Source organism: Hylobates moloch, unplaced genomic scaffold (assembly GCF_009828535.3).
Source record: "Hylobates moloch isolate HMO894 unplaced genomic scaffold, HMol_V3 SCAFFOLD_8, whole genome shotgun sequence".
In the NCBI taxonomy this organism is placed as follows: domain Eukaryota; kingdom Metazoa; phylum Chordata; class Mammalia; order Primates; family Hylobatidae; genus Hylobates; species Hylobates moloch.
Genome location: NW_026652283.1, coordinates 62851249 through 62872667, shown reverse-complemented (window position 1 = coordinate 62872667; position 21419 = coordinate 62851249). Strand labels below are relative to the sequence as shown.

The 21419-nt window shown below is 36.9% G+C and overlaps 1 protein-coding gene across 3 annotated transcripts in view; it reads left to right on the top strand.

Annotated features, from left to right (window-relative positions):
- Positions 1–21419, top strand: part of MROH9 (maestro heat like repeat family member 9) — a 132704-nt gene that overhangs the window by 53182 nt on the left and 58103 nt on the right. For all 3 annotated transcript variants that reach the window (XM_058442825.1, XM_032159098.2, XM_058442826.1), the window contains 6 exons: positions 2627–2776; positions 6031–6179; positions 8958–9123; positions 12189–12331; positions 13298–13429; positions 14948–15068. In XM_058442825.1, coding sequence (XP_058298808.1) covers positions 2627–2776; positions 6031–6179; positions 8958–9123; positions 12189–12331; positions 13298–13429; positions 14948–15068 — 861 coding nt within the window. The remainder of the gene's footprint in view (positions 1–2626; positions 2777–6030; positions 6180–8957; positions 9124–12188; positions 12332–13297; positions 13430–14947; positions 15069–21419) is intronic.

Below are 21419 nucleotides of genomic sequence, written 5' to 3'. Positions count from 1 at the left end.
ATATTGTTAGTATTTTTTCTTTTTTTTTAAACTCAGTGTAGTAAAATGTAAATGATTATAGACCATTTAGTTTCGATTTTCCTCTCTATTAATAGTAGTTATACCTATTATTCCCAAATATAGTAATTTGTATTACTTTACTTAATCCTTATAGAAAGCAAATGAGGTATTTCCTAGTTACACTTCTTTTTGTTTGGCCAACAAATAATTCACTAAAAATGGAGAACTTCTGCTTATTTAGAAAAATTAACAGTCATCAGTTAATAGACTTTCCAATACTATCAATTTAATCTGCAAACATCATAATGACACTGATTTTGATTTTGTTTAAAAGTGCTATTAAATGAAAAATAAAAATTAAAAAAGCTACATGATAAACCTCAGTACCAAGTAAGCAGTTTTTACACTCGACCCTTGGAAGAACTGTGAGGCTCTATAGCTATATATACTCCCTCACCTTCTTCAAACTACATAGGTTTAGCCATAGGATCCAGAAGTTGCACAGCCCTGGGGCCCAGGTTGGGCTTTCCAGCACCTACCAGCCACACACGTTGAGCCAGTAGTTCAGCAAAACTTCTGGGGAAGCCCGTTAGGCTAGCTCATCTCTTGGGGTGGGAGGATCTAGGGGTTCCTCTTAAAACTACATGTATAAAGCAGTGTCTTCTTCCATGGCTGAGATGGGTTGAATTGTGGGAGGCTGAGGACACGCAGAAGCAATACATCTAACACGATATGGTCAAAAATACTGCACAGCTGTCTTAAATATGTAGAAGCCTGATGGTACATCTTTCCAAAATCAAAAGTTATTCTTTCCCACCTCCTCTCAAAAATTTCAAGCCTGGTTGACTATGTTCATTTACATAAAGAAACCAGGCATCTGTTTAAGTTTACTAGCAAATCTTCCCTCATTCTTCTATCCTCCACTCCAGTATCCTGGAATTGAAATCCTGAGTACCATAACTAGGCTGGTTTCTTTATGTAAAGCTGTTCATGAGACTTATCATCACAGCCTCTAGATTGGTGTCCTTGCTCATCTGAGTTTAATGTCCTTCAGGTGTAAAAATCCTTGGGCTTGGGGGAGGCACCCTGGGTCCTTGTGTTCATGACCTGTTATTCATTTCCCAATAGTGGTTGGTTGTAAGAGAGGACACTGTTTTGCAAAGGATCCACAGAGAGCCACAAAAGTGTCATTAACTAAAAATATATATATATATTTATATATGTTCATACCAAATAAACTAGCAGTGTCACTCATGGGAATTTATAGAAAGAAATAACTCAAAATGACACCATTATTTGTGAGAAGAGCTTCTTCACAGATTTTTTAAAGTATATGCCAAACATAGAGGAATAAATGAAAATCTGTGGACTATTAAGTTAATAGTATATTATGCAAACATTCAAGCAAGCGGCATCAAGAACATGTAACAACATGGCGTAGCAGTAAGAAGCAGGAGGAGATAAAAATGACCTCTGAAGAACCCAGCTGATCCTGTGCAATTGGTGTATTTCTGGAGAGTTACATGTAGATCATATTTTACAAAGCAAACCTACCATTTTATATAATCTGCTATCACATCTTCACCTGTACATGACAGAAACTTCTAACACTGGCTCTAAGTTTCACTGGGAATTGCTTTTTCTACAACTTTTTAGATAGATACTAAAGTAAATTTTTTGTTGAGTAAGCAAATATTCAAAAAGAGAATATTCTGCCTTCCAACAGTTTTAAAAAATCCAGTGTCATATAATTAAATCTGGCTTTCTTAAAGTAGGGCAAACTATTTATGATATTCAGCCCACCTCTCCAAGCCTTGGTTATCCCCCTCCAATTTTCTTCCATAGCTTCTCAAGATTCCCATCCGTCACCCCTCTGCCCAGTGGGAGAGGAGCCAGTGATCATCAATTCTCACTCAGACCTTAGTTCTGCCTTATGACCAAAAAGCAATAATCCATCTCTTTAAGGAGAGTGAAGAAAAACCTTTATTTGTGAGATTGGGCATCCTCTGTACTTGGAAGAATGACTTTTTTTTTTCCATATAAAGGCAAAAGGAGAAAATTTGGCTCGTTTATCTTTCTTTGAGAAATCTATAATCAATGTGAGTTTGTTCAAATTTTACAATCCATGGATAGTCCTCTAACTTTAAAAAGAGATTATTTGAATTGTAGTTCTTGCACCTTGATCATGGACATAAAGGCCTTTTATTTCTTTCTGCTTCCTGATCCCTTTCTGTAAAAGAGGAAAGTCCTTGCCTTTGATTCCCTTGACTTCCTCACCCTGTCCCCTCCTGCATCTTCTGCTTTCTTCAAACTTGTTTCTGATCTGAGTAAACTCATTTCCAAAACTGAAGAAATTCATGATAATATTTGAACAGCTGAATGCTTTAAAATCAGAAGAAAAAAATTAAATTTCACTTGGATTATAGTCATTTTTGTACCAACATTGTTGTAAAATATAATTTTTAATATTTTTCATGGAAGAAAGAGACTCCAACGAGATGTATATGGCCCATGGAAGTCTTGTGGCCCTGCCTAGCTCTTGAGCATCCCCCACCATATCTGAATTTAGCTGTCTTATGTTGGTGTGAGTAAGGCCTGAGGTCATGACTATCTTTTGTGTTTGCAGAGAGTAGGGCAAACCTTACTGCCTTCCTTGCTGACTGACTTTGTGTGGAGTCTCCTGATGAAACTCTCTTCACCTGATGATAAAATCGCATCTGATGCAGCATCCATACTGAAATTTACTCTGGAATTTCATGCCGAGAAGGTCACCATGGTAAGATACTTGACAATAAGCAGGAGAGCACAGGGTTTACTCTCTAATGTGCATTTTTGCCTTTGTTGTATGTCCACTTTTTTTTAATTATACTTTAAGTTTTAGGGTACAGGTGTACAACGTGCAGGTTAGTTACATACGTATACATGTGCCATGTTGGTGTGCTGCATCCATTAACTCGTCATTGTTAAATGTCCACTTCTTTTTATATGTAGTTCTTGTCATTGTTCATTATATCACTTCAACATAATAAGGCTTTTGGTTTTTTAAATTTTACTTAGAGACAGGGTCTTGCTCTGTGGCTCAGGCTGGAGTGCAGTGGTGAAACCTTGGCTCACTTCAGCCTCAAACTCCTGAGATTAAGCAACCCTCCCACCTCAGCCTCCTAAGCAGCTGGGACTACAGGCATGTACCACCACACCCGGCTAATTTTTTAAATGAATTTTTGTAGAGATGGAGGTCTTGCTATGTTGCCCAGGCTGGTCTCAAACTCCTGGGCTCAAGCAACCCTCCCACCTTGGCCTCCCAAAGCATGAGGGTTACAGGCATGAGCCACCATGCGTGGCCTGAGAATTTTTTGTGTGAAATATTTCAAGCATAAGAGCAATTTTAGAGAGTAGGTAATGAATGCTTATCCACCAATCATATTAAATCATAATATTTTGCCATATTTGCTTTAGAAATTTTAAAGAAATATATTAATAGCAATAAAATAGTATAGCTGTAATTGAAATCCCCTGTGTATCCCTTAAGGAAAGATTTCAAAGACCCTCAGCTTGCCATAGAGCTGGCTACATAATTTGTGGGGCTCAGTGCAGAATGAAATCTGGGACTGCTTCCTCACAACATAGGAAATAATGTCATTAAATGTGTAAGCACATGCAGTGTTCGCCTTTCCTCCACAGTCTCTCTCTCTCAATTCTTCATGCTGGTTTTATTTGCTATTTAATGTCTTTCTAAGCAAAAAGAACAATTAACATTTTTTAGTCGTGAGCGCAAATTTTACTATCCATACATATATTGTGCAATGCCAGTTAGAAACGTAAACATAGGAGCATTTAGCTCATGTGCAGAATCACCAAAATAATGCCATTTGTGTTTCACAGCTCACACGTGCATACGTATTACATTCTTTCCAAAAGAGTGGAAACACTACATAAAACTAGCTCGACTTTTAAAATTTCAATTTTTATCATTCACATATCCTACCAACATTCTCTACCTTCAGCTTATTGATGAGTAAGGAAAGCCTGAAAGGAAAATAATTTATGGGCTACCCTTCCTGTTTCCTTCTATGTCATTTTCAGACTAAGTGGGAATTTTTAAAGTAGGTTACAGTTTCAATAAGATGCTTATCTTGCTTTTCCACTGAGCTTCACATCATGGGTCCCCTGGAATTTTGTGAACACCACATGTGAATGGGACCACAGGAACAATGGCAGACTCACATATTGTATCTCCTCTGCTCCACTGTCCCATGGGACTTGATTTACCAAATACAAAGATGAAATTGTTTAAAAGTTCAAGGTGATAGTGGCAGAGCTTTAAACAAAGTAAAGCTACCTTCTCAGCACGGAGCCCTGTGCAAACACATAGGTCACAGGCCCATGAAACCAGCCCTGATGGTGATGTGAGGAATGAACCTCCAGTTCCCTCTCCTGACACAGGAGTGCAAGGTGACTGAAAATAATCTGAGAAGTCTTACTCAAATTCATAGAGCAGGAAAGGGGAGGTGATGCTTTATATAGAACTCTCAATGCTGCTGCAGATGGGAGCATTCTGTAGGGCAAACACAACCACAGGGAAAGGTGAAGGGCAAGAGTCATGTTACAAAATAGAGCTCTCTTCTAGTGAAGTGGAAAAGAGCACTCAAAGGAAGGCGAGATGAAGCCTTACCAAGTCCCTGAGAGAAAGAGAGACCAAACAAAACCAGATGTGTAAAACTAGCCTCTGCTACAGTGAAATCTCTAACCACAGAAAAAACATGAACAAAATGGGCTCCTCAATTTATGACCCAACCCCAGCTGCCGCAAGCAACTGGACTACTGAACACAGTGGATTCTTGTCTTAGATGGGGTTAGGTTCTAAAATGAGTTATAAGACTAAAAACATCCCTAAAAATCCCCTAAATTGCATATACAGTATATGGGCTTCTAATCTCTAAATAATCCTAACATATCAAATATTTCATCAAAATTGAAACAGACTATCATTTTTATAACTGGACATCAATTAGTATAAATTTCTATAATTAAGCACCCAGTGACATAGGTGGCTTGCTTTAGAGGTATCTGCATTTAAAATAGGAAGAGGACAACTAGAAGAAACTCTAAATCCTATAGTTAAAAGGTCTGTGGAAAAGAGTAGTTTGATATCTCTCATTTCTTGCTCACCTTGGAACCTATGTGGTTGGAAAAGTACCCTGCACTTTTTAACATTTATAATTTATTCTTTTGTTTGCCATAGAAAGTTGTACGGATAACTGAACTGTATATAACTGCAGGGTAATGTAAATTTGCATCAACTAATTTTTCAGCTTATAATCTGTTAGTCTAAAATTTATGATCCAGGATCATAAGAAATATTTAAGAAGAAAAAAATGCAATGGATTATTTTCAAAAGAAGTGAGATGATCTGGGTGGATTACATTTGATATTGAATACACAGCCACTGATTTGAGACAAATTTCAGATCCAGCTAGAACTCTCCTTGTTCAAGAATGAGTAAAAAGTGGGGAAAATGAAACTAACATGGGACCTATGAGTAGAGTTTGCAAGATTATGGGTTAGTGTTTACCATTCTGGGTCATTCCTCTGATACATGGTTCATCCCTTCAATACGTGGATTCAAATCGTCTTTAACTTGCAAAAGTTTTCTTTGAAGTATACACTGTAGCTCCATTGTTATTCTGTTTCATTATTTTGATTTTCTTTAAGTACTTGAATTATATGCATGTTTCCTATACTGAGCTTATGTTTCTTATATAATGAATTCAACCCTCCCAAAATAAACTTTTAAAGAAATGGGCATTTTCCTGCTATTCATAAATGCACAGATTTAGTCTTCATCCAAATGAATATTTTGCATTGTGTAGTCACACATATAAATATGCTTTCTACTAGTGCTTATTTGTATGTTAGTTGCTGCCTTGGTAATTCTGAGAAAAAGTGAATTCTTATGTCCAAGAAATGCCTTGGTTTAGAGGTGACTATGGAATAGGAGATTCTTGTTTACCTGTGGAATTTCTCTTCCAGGTGTCTAAGATTGTGGATACTATTTATAGGCAATTGTGTGATAACAATTGCATGAAGGATGTTATGTTGCAGGTTATCACTTTGTTGACACGTACTTCACCCAAGAAGGTCATCTTTCAACTTATGGACTACCCAGTTCCAGCAGACGAGTAAGGACCCCCAACCCTCTGTCCCTTCCACGAGGGCTGGTTCACAGGTTGCACTGTCAGATGGACCTGGGTTCAAATCTCAATCTACCATAGTCAGGCCTGGTTTCTTTTTTCTGAAAGAGAAAATCTGTTTTTGCATCAGGTGGGATAATTGTAAGACTTAAGATCATATGTGTTATGCATATCTTTGTATAATACCTAAAACACAGTAGGCCCACAAGATATGACCAATGTCATTATTATTTATCTGAAGCTTTAAATTGTGTTCTGTTGCATATCCCAGAGGAACAAACCTCTCCTCAATGTGATAATGGATTTTTATTCCCGTTTGTGAATTTACTCATTTTTGTTGAAGAAATAAATTTGTACATGTAGTGTTTTTCTTGTTTACGAAGGACAGACATAAGATAGTTCTACATACCAATAACAAGCATTAAAATTGGGAGTCCTGTGTCCTTTAACTATTAGACTGAAATTTATGATCCAGGATCACAAGAAAAGTTTAAGAAGAAAAAAATACAAATGCGAGCCTATGGGACAATATGAACCTAACAGGCACATTAGAAGAGCTTAGAAAAATCACACCACTCCATTTCTACAATTGGCATAAACATTGGAAATCAAGGTACTACTTCTCTACTATGAACAGCGTAAAAGGCAGAGAGTTTTATTTTGAAGAGGACTTGGGCTTTGGAAACAAATGAATCTGTTTCCATCAACTTTGACCCTTACATTTTATGTGACATTATGCAAGTTTGATAAAACTCCCCGATGCTAAATTTCCTCATCTAGAAAATGAGGAAAGTTCTATCTATAGATGTTATGTGGGTTAGTTAGTTAATGTCTGTGAAAGGGCATTGAAATCAACAAAAGTCTAAATAAATCACATAACTTTATTTTTCAGACTGAAAGATTGCATTTATTTAGGAAGCTTTAACTCACAAAGTATTTTACTATTCATAAAATTCCTAGAAAGATCTTCGTAAGACAATGTACTTATCCAGAACTAAGCACCCATTTTGTGTAAAGTATTCCTGGCCCTCAAGCGTTTTGTTAAGGAGAGGGAATATATCCACAAGCATACAAGATAAAAATTGCCAATAAATCTGGTACAAGCAATATGTGCTGAGGAAGTACAGAAAGCAGGCATAATTTGTTAGGTGAACTTAATCAAAGCTGCTACCAGCAGGTCTAATTCTATGTGAAGACTGAGGTAGAAAAGGCCCGGATTTGGAGTGAAACTAAACCAAAGAAACACATGAAACATTTGCTCAGCCAAGAGGTATGAACAAGAGGTAAGACAAGGAGACACGGCATATGAGAGTTGATGTCCATGTGATTCTAGGTGGGACCTGTAGGCAGGAGCAGGTGGGTAGTTGGTGCTACAGAGCTGAGTATTTCCATATTCCAAGGGATCAGGCACCTATATGATGAACCTAAACACAGAAAGGCTGAGCAATAAGTGTCAGAACCCAGTATGAATTGGCAAGGTATCAGAAATACATCGGTGCAGAGATGTATAGCAGTTTCTAAGATAAGCAATAGTAAGACTAATCTTGAAGAGTGTCGAGTATATAGGAAAAGGAGCTAGGGGACTGGAGGTTGAGAAGCCAGGATTTTAATAGCATCTGTGTCACTCATTGTGTGATATTTGACAAAATGGCTCACTCTTCTGAGCTCAGTTTTGTTTTTATTATTTAATTAGTTCATTTTTATTTAGGGTTTTTTATTTTTATATTAATCTACATATTAATTTGTATTCCCATGCCAGTTTTAAAATATTCTATTATTCCGGGCCAGGCACGGTGGCTCACACCTGTAATCCCAGCACTTTGGGAGGCCGAGGCAGGCGAATCACAAGGTCAGGAGATCGAGACCATCCTGGCTAACACGGTGAAACCCCGTCTCTACTAAAAAATACAAAAAATTAGCCAAGCATGGTGGCGGCCGCCTGTAGTCCCAGCTACTCAGGAGGCTGAGGCAGGAGAATGGCGTGAACCCGGGAGGTGGAGCTTGCAGTGAGCCGAGATCGCGCCACTGCACTCCAGCCTGGGTGACAGAGTGAGACTCCACCTCAAAAATAAATAAATAAATAAAAATAAAATAAATAAATAAATATTCTATTATTCCTAAACAAACAAAGTCACAAGGCAGGAGGAGCAGAGGAAGTATAGATTGCAGAAAGCTGATCAGTTCTTGACAGTGAGCTAGAGAGACATTTAAATTGCAGTAGAAATGAACTTGCAGAGCAGACTCTGGTATTTTCTTTTTTTTTTTTTTTTTGAGATGGAGTCTCGCTCTGTCGCCCAGGCTGGAGTGCAGTGGCGCAATCTCGGCTCACTGCTAGCTCCGCCTCCAGAGTTCACGCCATTCTCCTGCCTCAGCCTCTCTGAGTAGCCGGGACTACAGGCGCCCGCCACCACGCCCGGCTAATTTTTTTGTATTTTTAGTAGAGACGGGGTTTCACCGTGGTCTCGGTCTCCTGACCTCGTGATCCGCCCGCCTCGGCCTCCCAAAGTGCTGGGATTACAAGCGTGAGCCACCGCGCCTGGCTGGTATTTTCCATAAGGTTTTATTTAAATTCTTTCTCTGTTTTCTAGGATAAGAGGCTTGTGGGATCATTTGGAAATAGGAATCTCAGTTTACTTTGGACATGTCTGCAGTGTCTTTGCTATATAAAAATGTAAAACCAAGACCATTTTCCTTATTCTTGTTATTCTATCAAGTAGGACATGACAAACATGATTCTCACTGTGTGGGGCGGGGCTGTGTTTGCAGCACTCTGATACAGATGTGGCAGGCGGCAGGTTCTGAGGCGAGCGTGGCCCCTGACGTGCTGAAGACAATCTTATTGATACTGAAAGCAATGCCTGGGAAAACGGAGGACACCCTAACGGAAGGAAAATGTTTCCCTCTTGATGTTACCAACTTGATGCCTTTGGCGGTAAATAATACGATGAGTGTTTCTTTTTCTCAGTATTGTTTTCCTGATTGTGAAAATCCCTATCTGCCCACAGACTCAATCATACTTTCTTAACACAGTCCTCTTCTCATGCATCCATTCATGCAACACATATTTATTGAGTGTCTATTATGTGCTATGCCCTATTATGGAGCTTACATTTTGGTAAGAAACACAGACAATGAACAAATAAATGTGTTGTAAGTCAGATGGTATAAAGCTTAAAAGAGATATATAGTGGTGTGGAGGAAAGAAAGTGACTGGCAAGGTTTAGGTAAGTTGGTCAGGGCAGGCCTCTCTGCTGAGCTGGCATCTAATCAGAGACCTGAATCAGGTGAGGATGTGATCCTTAACATATATCTGAGTTAGAGAGTTCTAGACTGAGAGAAGGGAAAAGTCTCGTATTGATGGACACTTACCTTGTATGTCAGCGAATACAAGAAGGCCAAAGAATCTGAGTGAATTGGGCAAGGGAGATGAAAGTATAGGAGATGATATGAGAGAAGTAGCCACTGGGTAGATCATATAGGCGTTTGTAGCCATGGAAAGACATAATCTCATCTGTGTCCATCATTTTATTCTCCTGAAAACCAAAATCACCACTCCTGGGAGTAAATTAAGGTCTTAGAGAGACAGAGTAGTATAAAGTTGGCATTGCTTCACAAATGTGAAATGTTGGAATATGTATTTCTATGATGCCAATTATAATCCCTAAAGGCAAAATCCTGAACACCATAATCCTGAATATTGAAATTCCAAAATATCAAAATCCCAAAAGTCTAAAATTTCTATCATCTAATTGAATCCCCAAACTGTAATGACAAGTTTGGAATTAGGTGCAATCAAGGCTTCTAAAAGTGAATTTCAAGTTGTCACCAATAAAGTTTGTTTTTTCCATTCAGTCCAAAGCATTTCTAGGAAAATTCAGATGAAGGAATTAGCCAGGCAATATGGCAATAATGCAAACTTTAGTGGTAAAATAAGTCATTTGTTTGCATTGACATTCCTTCCAGCTGATGAAATTCCAGGAGCTTTTGATAAATTAAAGCCACATACGCCTTGAATAAGCCAGAAAAGTTACTGACTGGTTTGAAATTAATTATGTGTACAGTAGGAGAAGACACTTATGCAATGATGTTGCTGTTCAACCATCAGTATTGTTTCCTCCAAATCTGTGGTCTTTCTATGAGTGCATGTGAAATAGATTTCTGCATGCCAAAACAACATAAAATCATGGCACAGAAGATGGGAAAATTTAACAGGGAATGCTCAAGTTAGTGTATGTCAAACCATAAAAGAATTTCAAAAAGCGTAGTATCACATGTAAAATAAATGTGAACATATTCTCCAGGGAGAACCATGCCCTAAAAGAGAAAAGAAAAAAATAACAGCCATTCATCATAATAAAGGACTTCAAAATATAATTAATGATCATAAAAGTTGACCAGCTCTTATGAACCACCTCTATGCAATTGCCCATAATTTATTCCTATTGTTTTTATATGTTGAATTTTCTTTTTAGTGTGTTTTTAATTTTCTTTTTAATGTATTTTTCTCTATATTTCAAGTTGTCAACATTATTTTTTCCAATTTGCTATACTACATATTTCATTTCCTATACTGGAGATAAAAATGTAAAGACTTTTAGAGGGTTCTAATTATTTTTATGCATTTTGCAAATTTATCTCCATGAAGATGCATTGTCACTATATTGACTTTGTGTGTAAGCATTGTGCTTATACATAAAAATGTTGAAACTTCCTCAATAAATGAAGTGATGCATTTTTGTATATTTGCCTTTTTCAAGAAAGATAAAATGTATTGAGATCTCGGCTCTTTGGGGACTGCATACGTGGTGGTGATCCATTGGTCTGTCTTGTCAAAAGACTTATGTTGTCCACCAAGGGATTTCAGATGACCACAATTATATAAGCTATTTCTTTATGAATATGGTTTGTCTGCCCATAACTGTTACCCATGTGACTGCTGTTAGTATACCTAAGTGTTTTGTGTTTGGAAAAGTACATATGTTATTATTGCCTAATTTATTGTATAAAAGGACCTATGAAGTTTTCTGTCATGTTTTCATGTTTCTCAAATAAATGTCATTTTAATTTTTAAAAAAATTTTCCATTTTTATGGGTACAGAGTAGGTGTATATATTTATGGGGCACATGAGATGTTTCAATACCAGCATGTAATGTAAAATATGTACATCATAGAGAATGGGGTACCCGTCCCGTCAAGCATTTATTCTTCGAATTATAAACAATCCAATTACACTCTTTATTTAAAAATATATTATTATTGACAGTAGTCACCCTGTTGTACTATCAAATAATCTTATTTATTCTTTTTAACTATTGTTTTATGCGCATTAACCATCCCCATCTCCCCCATCCCACTACCCTTTCCCAACCTCTGGTAACCAATAAATCTCATTTTTAAGAATGTAAACACGTCTTTAAAATTTTTAAATTATTTTTTCTGAGTTACATTTTTGGGAGTTTGATCTCCCAGGATTTCAATATTCAGGATTATGGCAGTTGGGAATGTGTCTTTTAAGATTATAGCCCAGACCCATATTTCTGATGTGGTGACCTCCCACCCATATTGCAGTGGTCAATATGCCAAATGATCTGTTGGTGACCTGACCTGCCTTCCCCTTAAATATCTCACTTCCTTGTATTGTTTGAGCACAGGAAGGACCTAGGTTAATAGTATGACTGCTCTTCATGGCCACATAGGAAGGGGACCTTGGGAGGGAATCCTACCTTGGAAACCAACCTGGATCCCACTGGTTTGTCATCCAGGGTGTTTGTATAGTGCCTTGAGAGTCCCTTACCATAGTAGGCTTGGCACAGTTCCTAGCTCACAATTGACGTAACGGCTGTTATTGAATGAATGGATACCCATATATGCTTTAGGTTTTCTTCAAGGAGGCTGAAGGAGGGGTTGCAGAGTCACTCTCTTGCTCCCCTCAGTAAGGTTGACTGGATTTAGAGAAAAATGTTTATATTTCTACCTCCTATTTCCTTCCCTTATAGGCATCCCAGGCCCTGTGCACCTTTCTGCCTCTTGGTTCCTACAAGAAAGCGGTGGCCCAGTTTTTCCCCCAGCTCTTGACGACCCTTATGTTCCAAGTCTTCTACAGCAGTAAGCTGAAACTGAAACCTAAGGACAGGACTTTGTGAGTTAAAACTGGTTATTTCAGATTAAATAAGAGATAAGCATCCAGCTGTCAATACTTCTACCCTCTTGAGTTCATATGGGATTCTCTACAGTCCCATGTGCAGTGTGTTCCTTTTTTACACTTTTCTCTCCTCTGAATGGTAGAATGCCTTCAGAAAAGTAACCAGCCCGGGTACCTAAAAGTTAGTTCCCCTTCCCTGAGCATGTGTAGTATATAAAGAGCCATCACCACAGAACTCTGTTCATTCCTACCACACTCCCTATCAGATCAGTAAGAGACTACCACAGAAAAGAGAGCAGAGCATTAAATCCAAAGTCAGATACATTTTTTCTCTGCCATTTACTTACTTTCTGCTAGTAACCTCTCAGGGTTATTATACATATAAGATTAAAAATGATGTGCTCAAATGAGCTTTGTGAACTGTAAAATTAATTTGTGGAGATGTGATATATGGATTTATGACTACATGCAGTTGTCTGTCCACATAGAAATTTGGCAATTCCATTTTGCCCAAGAGAGTACAGTTGATTTTGCTACCCTGCAGGGAAATCTCAACCCAACTCTCTACTATTTGCCCTATTCTCTAAGATGACATACATCAAAGCATCCCAACTAGATAAGAATATATCCTAATCATTTAATAGAATAAAATGGACACCTTTAGCAAGTCATTGCATCATTGAACGTCTCTTTCAAATTATCTATTGCAAATAAGCTAATAATAATAAACAAGGTGTTCTGCGATTGATGCTAGATTTTGTGTGCCACAATTTTAATTTAACCCCTATCCCTGTACTGTTAATCAGGGAAGATGTAGGACATTTAGCAGTCTTTTTCCATTGAGACATCACCTTTCTCAAAACCTATATTCTGCCCAAGATGGGATGAAAAGGCAGGCAATGTGTATTTAGTTTTTTGAATATCACTGGCATGTGATGACCTTGCTCTCTTCTGGGGCTTTAGGTATGCCCAGGATGCCCTGAGAGTTCTGCTGAATTGTTCTGGACTGCAACAGGTGGATATTACTCTAATGAAGAAGAATTTCTGGGACCAGTTATCTGAAGATCCGTGTTACGCAGTCTATTTTATTGCTAAGTAAGAACAGGGGTCTCTGTGTAGGATTCTTGGTCTCTATCCAGCCTTCTCCAACTTCCTTCAATAAGCCATGAGGGAACAAAATAGGCATCTATTCCAATTTCCAAATCTCTCTTAATGATCTGAGTTGCTATTTGATTTCTACTTCTTCAATTATTTTGAAGTGTTTTTATTTGAGATTTTTTTTCCTTTTTCTTGCCCACTTACTTGATAATATAGACGCCCAATTATCCTCCCTCCACAGAACAGATTTCTTTTTTCACAGATACAGAGGACTAGAAGTGAGTTTGGTTTTTTCCCTCTGATTTTAGCTGATTCCTGCACTGCAGGCATCAGTTTTAGACGTGTTTCTACTTGAAAGAGGTCCAGTAAAAACCTATACTCAATAAGCCAAATAAATTTGGAAAAGAATAGAAGAGAATTTTTATTTTTCTTGTACTGGAAAAGGGGGGTTTCTAGTTAACCCTTTCGTGAACAGCAAGTTTCTGATTGTAGGGATCAGATTTTCTGATCAAGAATCAAAATACAGGCTGTTGACAACATGACAGACTAAGACTATTTCAAGTTGTGACTGACCCAGAAACTACACTCTTTGTGGTCTATGGGGCCATGGTGCTTTTATAACAGCATCTCATTTGCAAATAGATTTCAGGAACACATGCTGTGTTAAAGTATAGTACATCTGAACCCTGCAAGTTGTCACAAGTTGACTGTCACTCTAAGGATATCTAAGAAGAAACTTTGGATCTTCTTACTCAAAGTTGGGTCCACAGACAAGCAGCAACAGCATCAACTGAGAGTTAAAAATTCAGAATCTCATGGCCCACCTCAGACCTACCTACCTAATGAATCAGAATCTACATTTTAGCAATATCCCCAGGGTGATCTGTTTGCACGTTGCAGTTTGAGAAGCACTGGTTTGGAAGACCAACCGGGAATCTTAAAATGGAAACTTTCTCATGTTATCCTTTGCAATTCTGCCCTTACTGATCTGATCCAGGCCACCATGTCAGGACATGTGAGGCTTTCCACCACCCAAGTGTGTTCTGGAGAATGGCATAGTGAATCAGAACTCATCACCTCCTTTCCTGACTAATCCAGGGCGGTCCCAAACTCTCATCGGCATTACATCATTCAAAGAAAGAGCTTAGTCCAAAACCACAAAGATGACCTGTATGCAGCCATCTTGGACTGAGCACTAGATTTTTATTTCCTCTCCCTTTAGTCAAGAATTGATGGGAGCTTGCACTAAAATAGGACATTCTGTTCTGTGGCAAAGAATGGGAGAGACAGAAAACAGAAGTGACATTAAGGAAAGAGATGTTGACAGGGATCCAGTTATATGTAATTCTCCAGAGTATGTGTAGAATTCATAGTGGGACTACAATTTATTTAGGGAATATTAAAGAATACATTTTATCTGGGAGGTACAAGGTATTAGAATAATGATTCTCTCTTTGCCACTATTAGCATAGTGTTTTCTCCTTTGCTAATTCAGTGCCTTATTCTCTTTTACAGAACTCTCAGTGAATATAACTTTCCACAGTTTCCGGAGACCCTGCGTTATCTCTATAAGCTCTCAGTAGAAGGTCCTAGAAGGTCAGAAGACACTGTCACCATAATAATATTCCTCACTGAAGTGAGTTTTGTAGACTGTGAACAGCTGTGTTCTCATTTCCTTTTCGTATCCAAATTTAAATCAAAATTCCAGTTTCTCGTATCTCTCCCTCTGAATGTTGGTTCTTACCAAGACTTAAGATCATGAAAGATATCTGAAGTTGGATGGGGAGAGGTGTGGAGTTAGATCTGGGTTATAGAAGAGATATCCCTTCAGCTTTCCCCAGCAGTTGGTTTTTCTATGTTTCTAGGGATGTGAATTTGTACAAACACTAATTATTTTTTAGTACCAGTTTATATATTTCTGCATGATTGTTAAAGTATATTGAAGGATAACTGGGTTTAATAAAGATGGTAGTTAACGTCTGGGATCTAGGCAGTACTTCCGACCATCTAGGGAGAGAAAGGAACTGGCTGAGTAACTGGGTAAAATGAAGATGTGGAACCATATTACTTTGTATATGAATATTTTACCATGTATTGTAATACTATAATGGAATCGAGCAAATTGACAAACTTTTGTTTACAAAAACTAAAGGCTTTATAACCTGAAATTATCAGTCAAATCTAATTTTTTCATAAAAATAATATAATAGGCATGTATTACCTAAGGTGAAGTGCCCAATATTTTCAAAATTTGAGGTGATTTCAAACATCATAGTAAAACGGTTAATAAATTATGAAAAGCATACTGTTATTCTATACCATCTACTTCTAAAACTTTCAAAAGTATACATAAATTAACTTAACTGAACATTGTGGTAGTCATCAATGATTTCGAATATGCTCAGTCTATTTTGACCTCTCATTAATTTTACTGTGTGACTCATTATTTTTATTGAATTGACTATTCTTTGCCCAGTGTCTATTCTTGGCTTCTTTATCAATCTTTAGTTGACTATTTACAGGTGGGTTTCTTTTTTTTCCCCATAAGTTATTGGGGTACAGGTGGTATTTGTTTACAGGAGTAAATTCTTTAGTGGTGATTTGTGAGATTTTGGTGCACCCATTACCCGAGCAGCATACACTGCACAATATTTGTAGTCTGTTATCCCTCAGCTCTCTCCCACTCTTCCCCCCAAGTCCCCAAAATCCATTGTATCATTCTTATGCTTTTGCATCCTCATAGCTTAGCTCCCACATATCACAGAGAACATACCATGTTTGGTTTTCCATTCCTGAGTTACTTCACTTAGAATAATAGTCTCCAGTCTCATCCAGTGACCTGCAAATGCTGTTAATTCATTCCTTTTTATGGCTGAGTAGTATTCCATCAAATACATATATATGTATATATATACACATATATATATGTGTATATATATGTGTATATATATATACACACACAAATATATATACGTGTATATATATATACACACACACAAATATATATACGTGTATATATATACAAGCTTGTATATATATACACATATATACAAACTTGTATATATATACACATATATACAAACTTGTATATATATACACATATATACAAACTTGTATATATATACACGTATATATATTTGTGTGTGTGTGTATATATATATACACGTATATATATACGCATACACACACACACACACACACACACACACCCCACCGTTTCTTTATCCACTCATTGATTGATGGGCATTTGGGTTGGTTCCATGATTTTGCAATTGGGAATTGTGCTGCTATAAATATGTGTGTGCAAGTTCCTTTTTCGAATAATGTCTTCTTTTTCTCTGGGTAGATATCCAGTAGTGAGATTGCTGAATCAAATGGTAGTTCTACTTTTAGTTCTTTAAGGAATCTCCACACTGTTTTCCATAGTGGCTGTACTACTTTACATTCCCACCAGCAGTGTAGAAATGTTCCCTGATCACTGCATTCACAACAACATCTACTGTTTTTTGATTTTCTTGATTACTGTCATTCTTGCAGGAGTAAGGTGGTATTGCATTGTGGTTTTGATTTGCATTTCCCTGATCATTAATGATGTTGAGCATTTTTTCATATGTTTGTTGGCCATTTGAATATCTTTTTTTGGGAATTGTCTATTCATGACCTTAGCCCACTTTTTGATGGGATTATTTGTTTTTTTCTTACTGATTTGTTTGAGTTCATTGTAGACCCTGGATATCAGTCTTTTGTCAGATGTATAGATTGTGAAGATTTTCTCCCACTCTGTGGGTTGTCGGTTTACTCTGCTGACTATTCCTTTTCTCATGCAAAAGATCTTTAGTTTAATTAGGTCCCAGCTATTTATTTTTGCTTTTGTTGCATTTGCTTTTGGGTTCTTGGTCATGAAATCCTTGTCTAAGCCAATGTCTAGAAGTTTTTTTTCCAATGTTATCTTCTAGAACCCACCTCCTGGGTTCACGCCATTCTCCTGCCTCAGCCTCCCGAGTAGCTGGGACTACAGGCGCCCGCCAACACGCCCGTTTAATTTTTTGTATTTTTAGTAGAGACGGGGTTTCACCGTGTTAGCCAGGATGGTCTCGATCTGCTGACCTCGTGATCCGCCCGCCTCAGCCTCCCAAAGTGCTAGGATTACAGGCTTGAGCCACCGCGCCCGGCCCCATTCTTGTTTTATTATGGATTTTCATAGAAATGCTTCTATTTCACTATTAAGATGGTTAACTTTTATTGGAAATACACTGTCATTAGCAATTGTTCTATTCATAGTTGTATTTGAAATGTTGAATTTTATTGACTGTATTTTGACAGTGAACAACATAATTTTTATATAACTTTTCAATAATATATAATAGTCACAGACAGCCTAACATTAAAACTATCATTGTAATATTCTATAAACTAGATATAGTTGGAACTTGACTTATTAGAATTTTATTAAGAATTTTTATATCTTGTTCAGAGGTGATTTTGTTCTGTAGTTATTTATTATGTGTTGCCTCTCATATTTTTGTATGAGATTTACATTCAATTGTAAAAATCAATTCAGTAATTTTAAATACTTTTCTGTACAATGGAATTACTTATGATTCTTGGAAATCATCCATTTCTTAAAATTTTGGAAGAAGGCTATAGTTAAAATCATCTGCTGTGATCCACACAGATTTTAGTACTATGTTGCCATAAAAATGAATGAGAAGCCACACAACTGTAGTCACAGCTGCTCAGGATACTGAGACAGAAGGATCACTTGAGGCCAGGAGTTTGAGGCTGTCATGAGCTGTGATTGTGCTTGTGAATAATCAGTGCATTCCAGCTTGGGCAACATAACAAGACCGTATCTCTTTTAAAAAAAGAATGAGAAAGATCTCTTTGTACTGATGCAGAGTAATTTCCAGGAGATTTTGTTACGTGAAAATAAAACAAGCTGCAGAGCAGCACAGATGCTACTTTTTGCATAAGAGAGAAAAAGAAATGTATTATATACTATAAAAGTATATAAAATGTAGACTTATTCTTTAGGAAACATATACATATGCACACACTAAATACATGTTTTATGTATTATATATAATTCTATATAGTTTTATTATATATTATAAAATATAAGGATTTTAAAATATGTACTTACCTTTTGGAGAGAAAACAAAAAGATAAACTAGATATTAAAGAAACTGGTTACTTTAAAGGACATGAGAGTAATAGGGTAGAATGGATAGGGATGGAAATGAGACTCTCAAAGTACCCCTCTTGTGTAGTTTTGACTCATAAAGTTATTGTTGAAAGAATAAAATTAAATCAAGAAGAAGAAAAAAGCCAAATTTAAACGGATGCAAATGAATTTATTTGTATAGCAAATTAATAACCACACAGATAATATAATTACTCCATGCAGCTTATGAACATAGTGCTTTGACTTAGATATATTCTAAGAATGAAAATACCTATAAAGAAATATTCACTTCTACTCAGAAGGTTTATTGGTATTGTATATTGATATTATCATTTTAAGACTAAGGTATGTATTATTTATCAGAAAGCAAATAAGTAAATATATTAATCCTATTAGACGCCAGGGTTTTCCAAGTAAAAGGAAGGCAATAAAAACATGAAGCTGCAAAAAGTTAATATAAACTCTTATATTAGCTTTGAATTAAAAATATCAACATTATAAATATAAACTCACGATTTAAAGAATAACTATTTCCAAGCTCTGAGTAAAAGCCAAGAAGACATGATATTCTGACAGCTAGGAGTACTTTAGCATCCATTTCTAATGGTTTCTAAGTGCTATTACTCACCAAAAGGAACCATGTCTCCTTGAAAAAATGGCTGGTTTCAGAGGGCAAGAAAAATAGGAGTCAGGCACATCTAATTTTTCCACAACCCAAAGAAGGACTAAAGGCCCATGGGGCCATGTCAAAAGGACACAAGAAGTAGTGGCTGCTACTAGCCAACTTTGAGTATCAAAATGAATAGTAACTAAATAATTGTAACATTATTTTTTTCCTTTTTTAATTATTATACTTTAAGTTCTGGGGTACATGTGCAGAATGTGCAGTTTTGTTACATAGGTATACATGTGACATGGTGGTTTGCTGCACCCATCAACCCGTCACCTACATTAGGTATTTCTCCTAATGTTATCCTTCCCCTAGCTCCCCACTCCCTGAAAGGCCCCAGTGTGTGATGTTCCGCTCCTTAAGTCCATGTGTTCTCATTGTTCAACTCCCACTTATGAGTGAGAACATGTGGTGTTTGGTTTTCTGTTCTTGTGATAGTTTGCTGAGAATGATGGTTTCCAGCTTCCTCCATGTCCCTGCAAAGGACATGAACTCATCCCTTTTTATGGTATTCCATGGTGTATATGTGCCACATTTTCTTTATCCAGTCTATTATTGATGGACATTTGGGTTGGTTCCAAGTCTTTGCTATTGTGAATAGTGCCAGAATAAACATACGTGTGCATGTGTCTTTAGAGCAGAATGGCTTATAATCCTTTGGGTATATACCCAGTAATGGGATTGCTGGGTCAAATGGTATTTCTAGTTCTAGATCCTTGGGGAATCGCCACAGTCTTCCACAATGGTTGAACTAATTTACACTCCCACCAACAGTGTAAAAGGGTTCCTATTTCTCTATATCCTCTCCAGCATCTGTTGTTTCCTGACTTTTTAATGATTGCCATTCTAACTGGTGTGAGATGGTATCTCACTGTGGTTTTGATTTGCTTTTCTCTAATGACCAGTGATGTTGAGCATTTTTTCATGTGTCTGTTGGCTGCATAAATGTCTTCTTTTGAGAAGTGTCTGTTCATATTCTTTGCCCACTTTTTCATGGGGTTGTTTTTTCTTGTAAATTTGTTCAAGTTCTTTGCAGATTCTAGATGTTAGCCCTTTGTCAGATGGGTAGATTGCAAAAATTTTCTCCCATTCTGTAGGTTGCCTGTTCACTCTGATGATAGTTTCTTTTGCTGTGCAGAAGCTCCTTAGTTTAATTAGATCCTATTTGTCAATTTTGGCTTTTGGTACCATTGCTTTTGGTGTTTTAGACATGAAGTTTTGCCCATGCCTATGTCCTGAATGGTGTTGCCCAGGTTTTCTTCTAGGATTTTTAGTAACATTGATTTTTTTTTACTTCATGAGTCCTTAGTGGTTCTGAAAATGAGAGAATGAGAAGAGAGACAGAGACAGGAATAGAGACAGACAGCGAGACAGATGCCAGCCACTAAATGTAGAAGGAATGCTAGAAGTGGCAAATCACAATTTCTGCAAGCCCTAATGTGATAACTAAATCCAGAAAAATCATCAATAGATGTTAAAACAATTAAGTGAAAAGTTGTTGGAGAGTGGAATATTCACATAGCACCAAATTACCACCCTACAGATTACTTACTGGACTCCCAAAGGGAAAATATGACTTTACATTTTTATGTGTGGTTATCACTCAGAAAGAATTACCTTTGATCCTGTTTGGAAATAATGCATTGATTATTACCAGTCTCCCATTATTTTTCATCTATTTCAATGATCTAGTTTTCCTTGACTTACGTTTGGAGATTTGTATTTCTCCAGAAAATAATTTATTTCACTCAGAATTTCAAATTACTGCCATAATCACTGAGTCTCTACTAGATGGGCATATTAAAATCACCAATAAATATTTTTTAAGTACATAAGCCAGGGTCTGCCATTGGAAAACCTACTAGGATGAAGCCCAGACATGTGTAATGTATAAAAGCTGCCCGCAGAAGATCCTGCACTCATCCTTGCCTAAGAACTACTAACATAGATATTCTTTTTAAATTTTTGATCTACTCCACACTTTTTTTCTCACTGCTCATTTTACTTGTTCTTTTTCGTATTATATGGATCAAAAATCTGTTTATCTTAATAGGATTTTTTCCTGTGAAAAGGCAATAGGCTTATTAATTCTATTTTTTTTTTGTTTCCTAATACAATGATTTCTGCCTTTA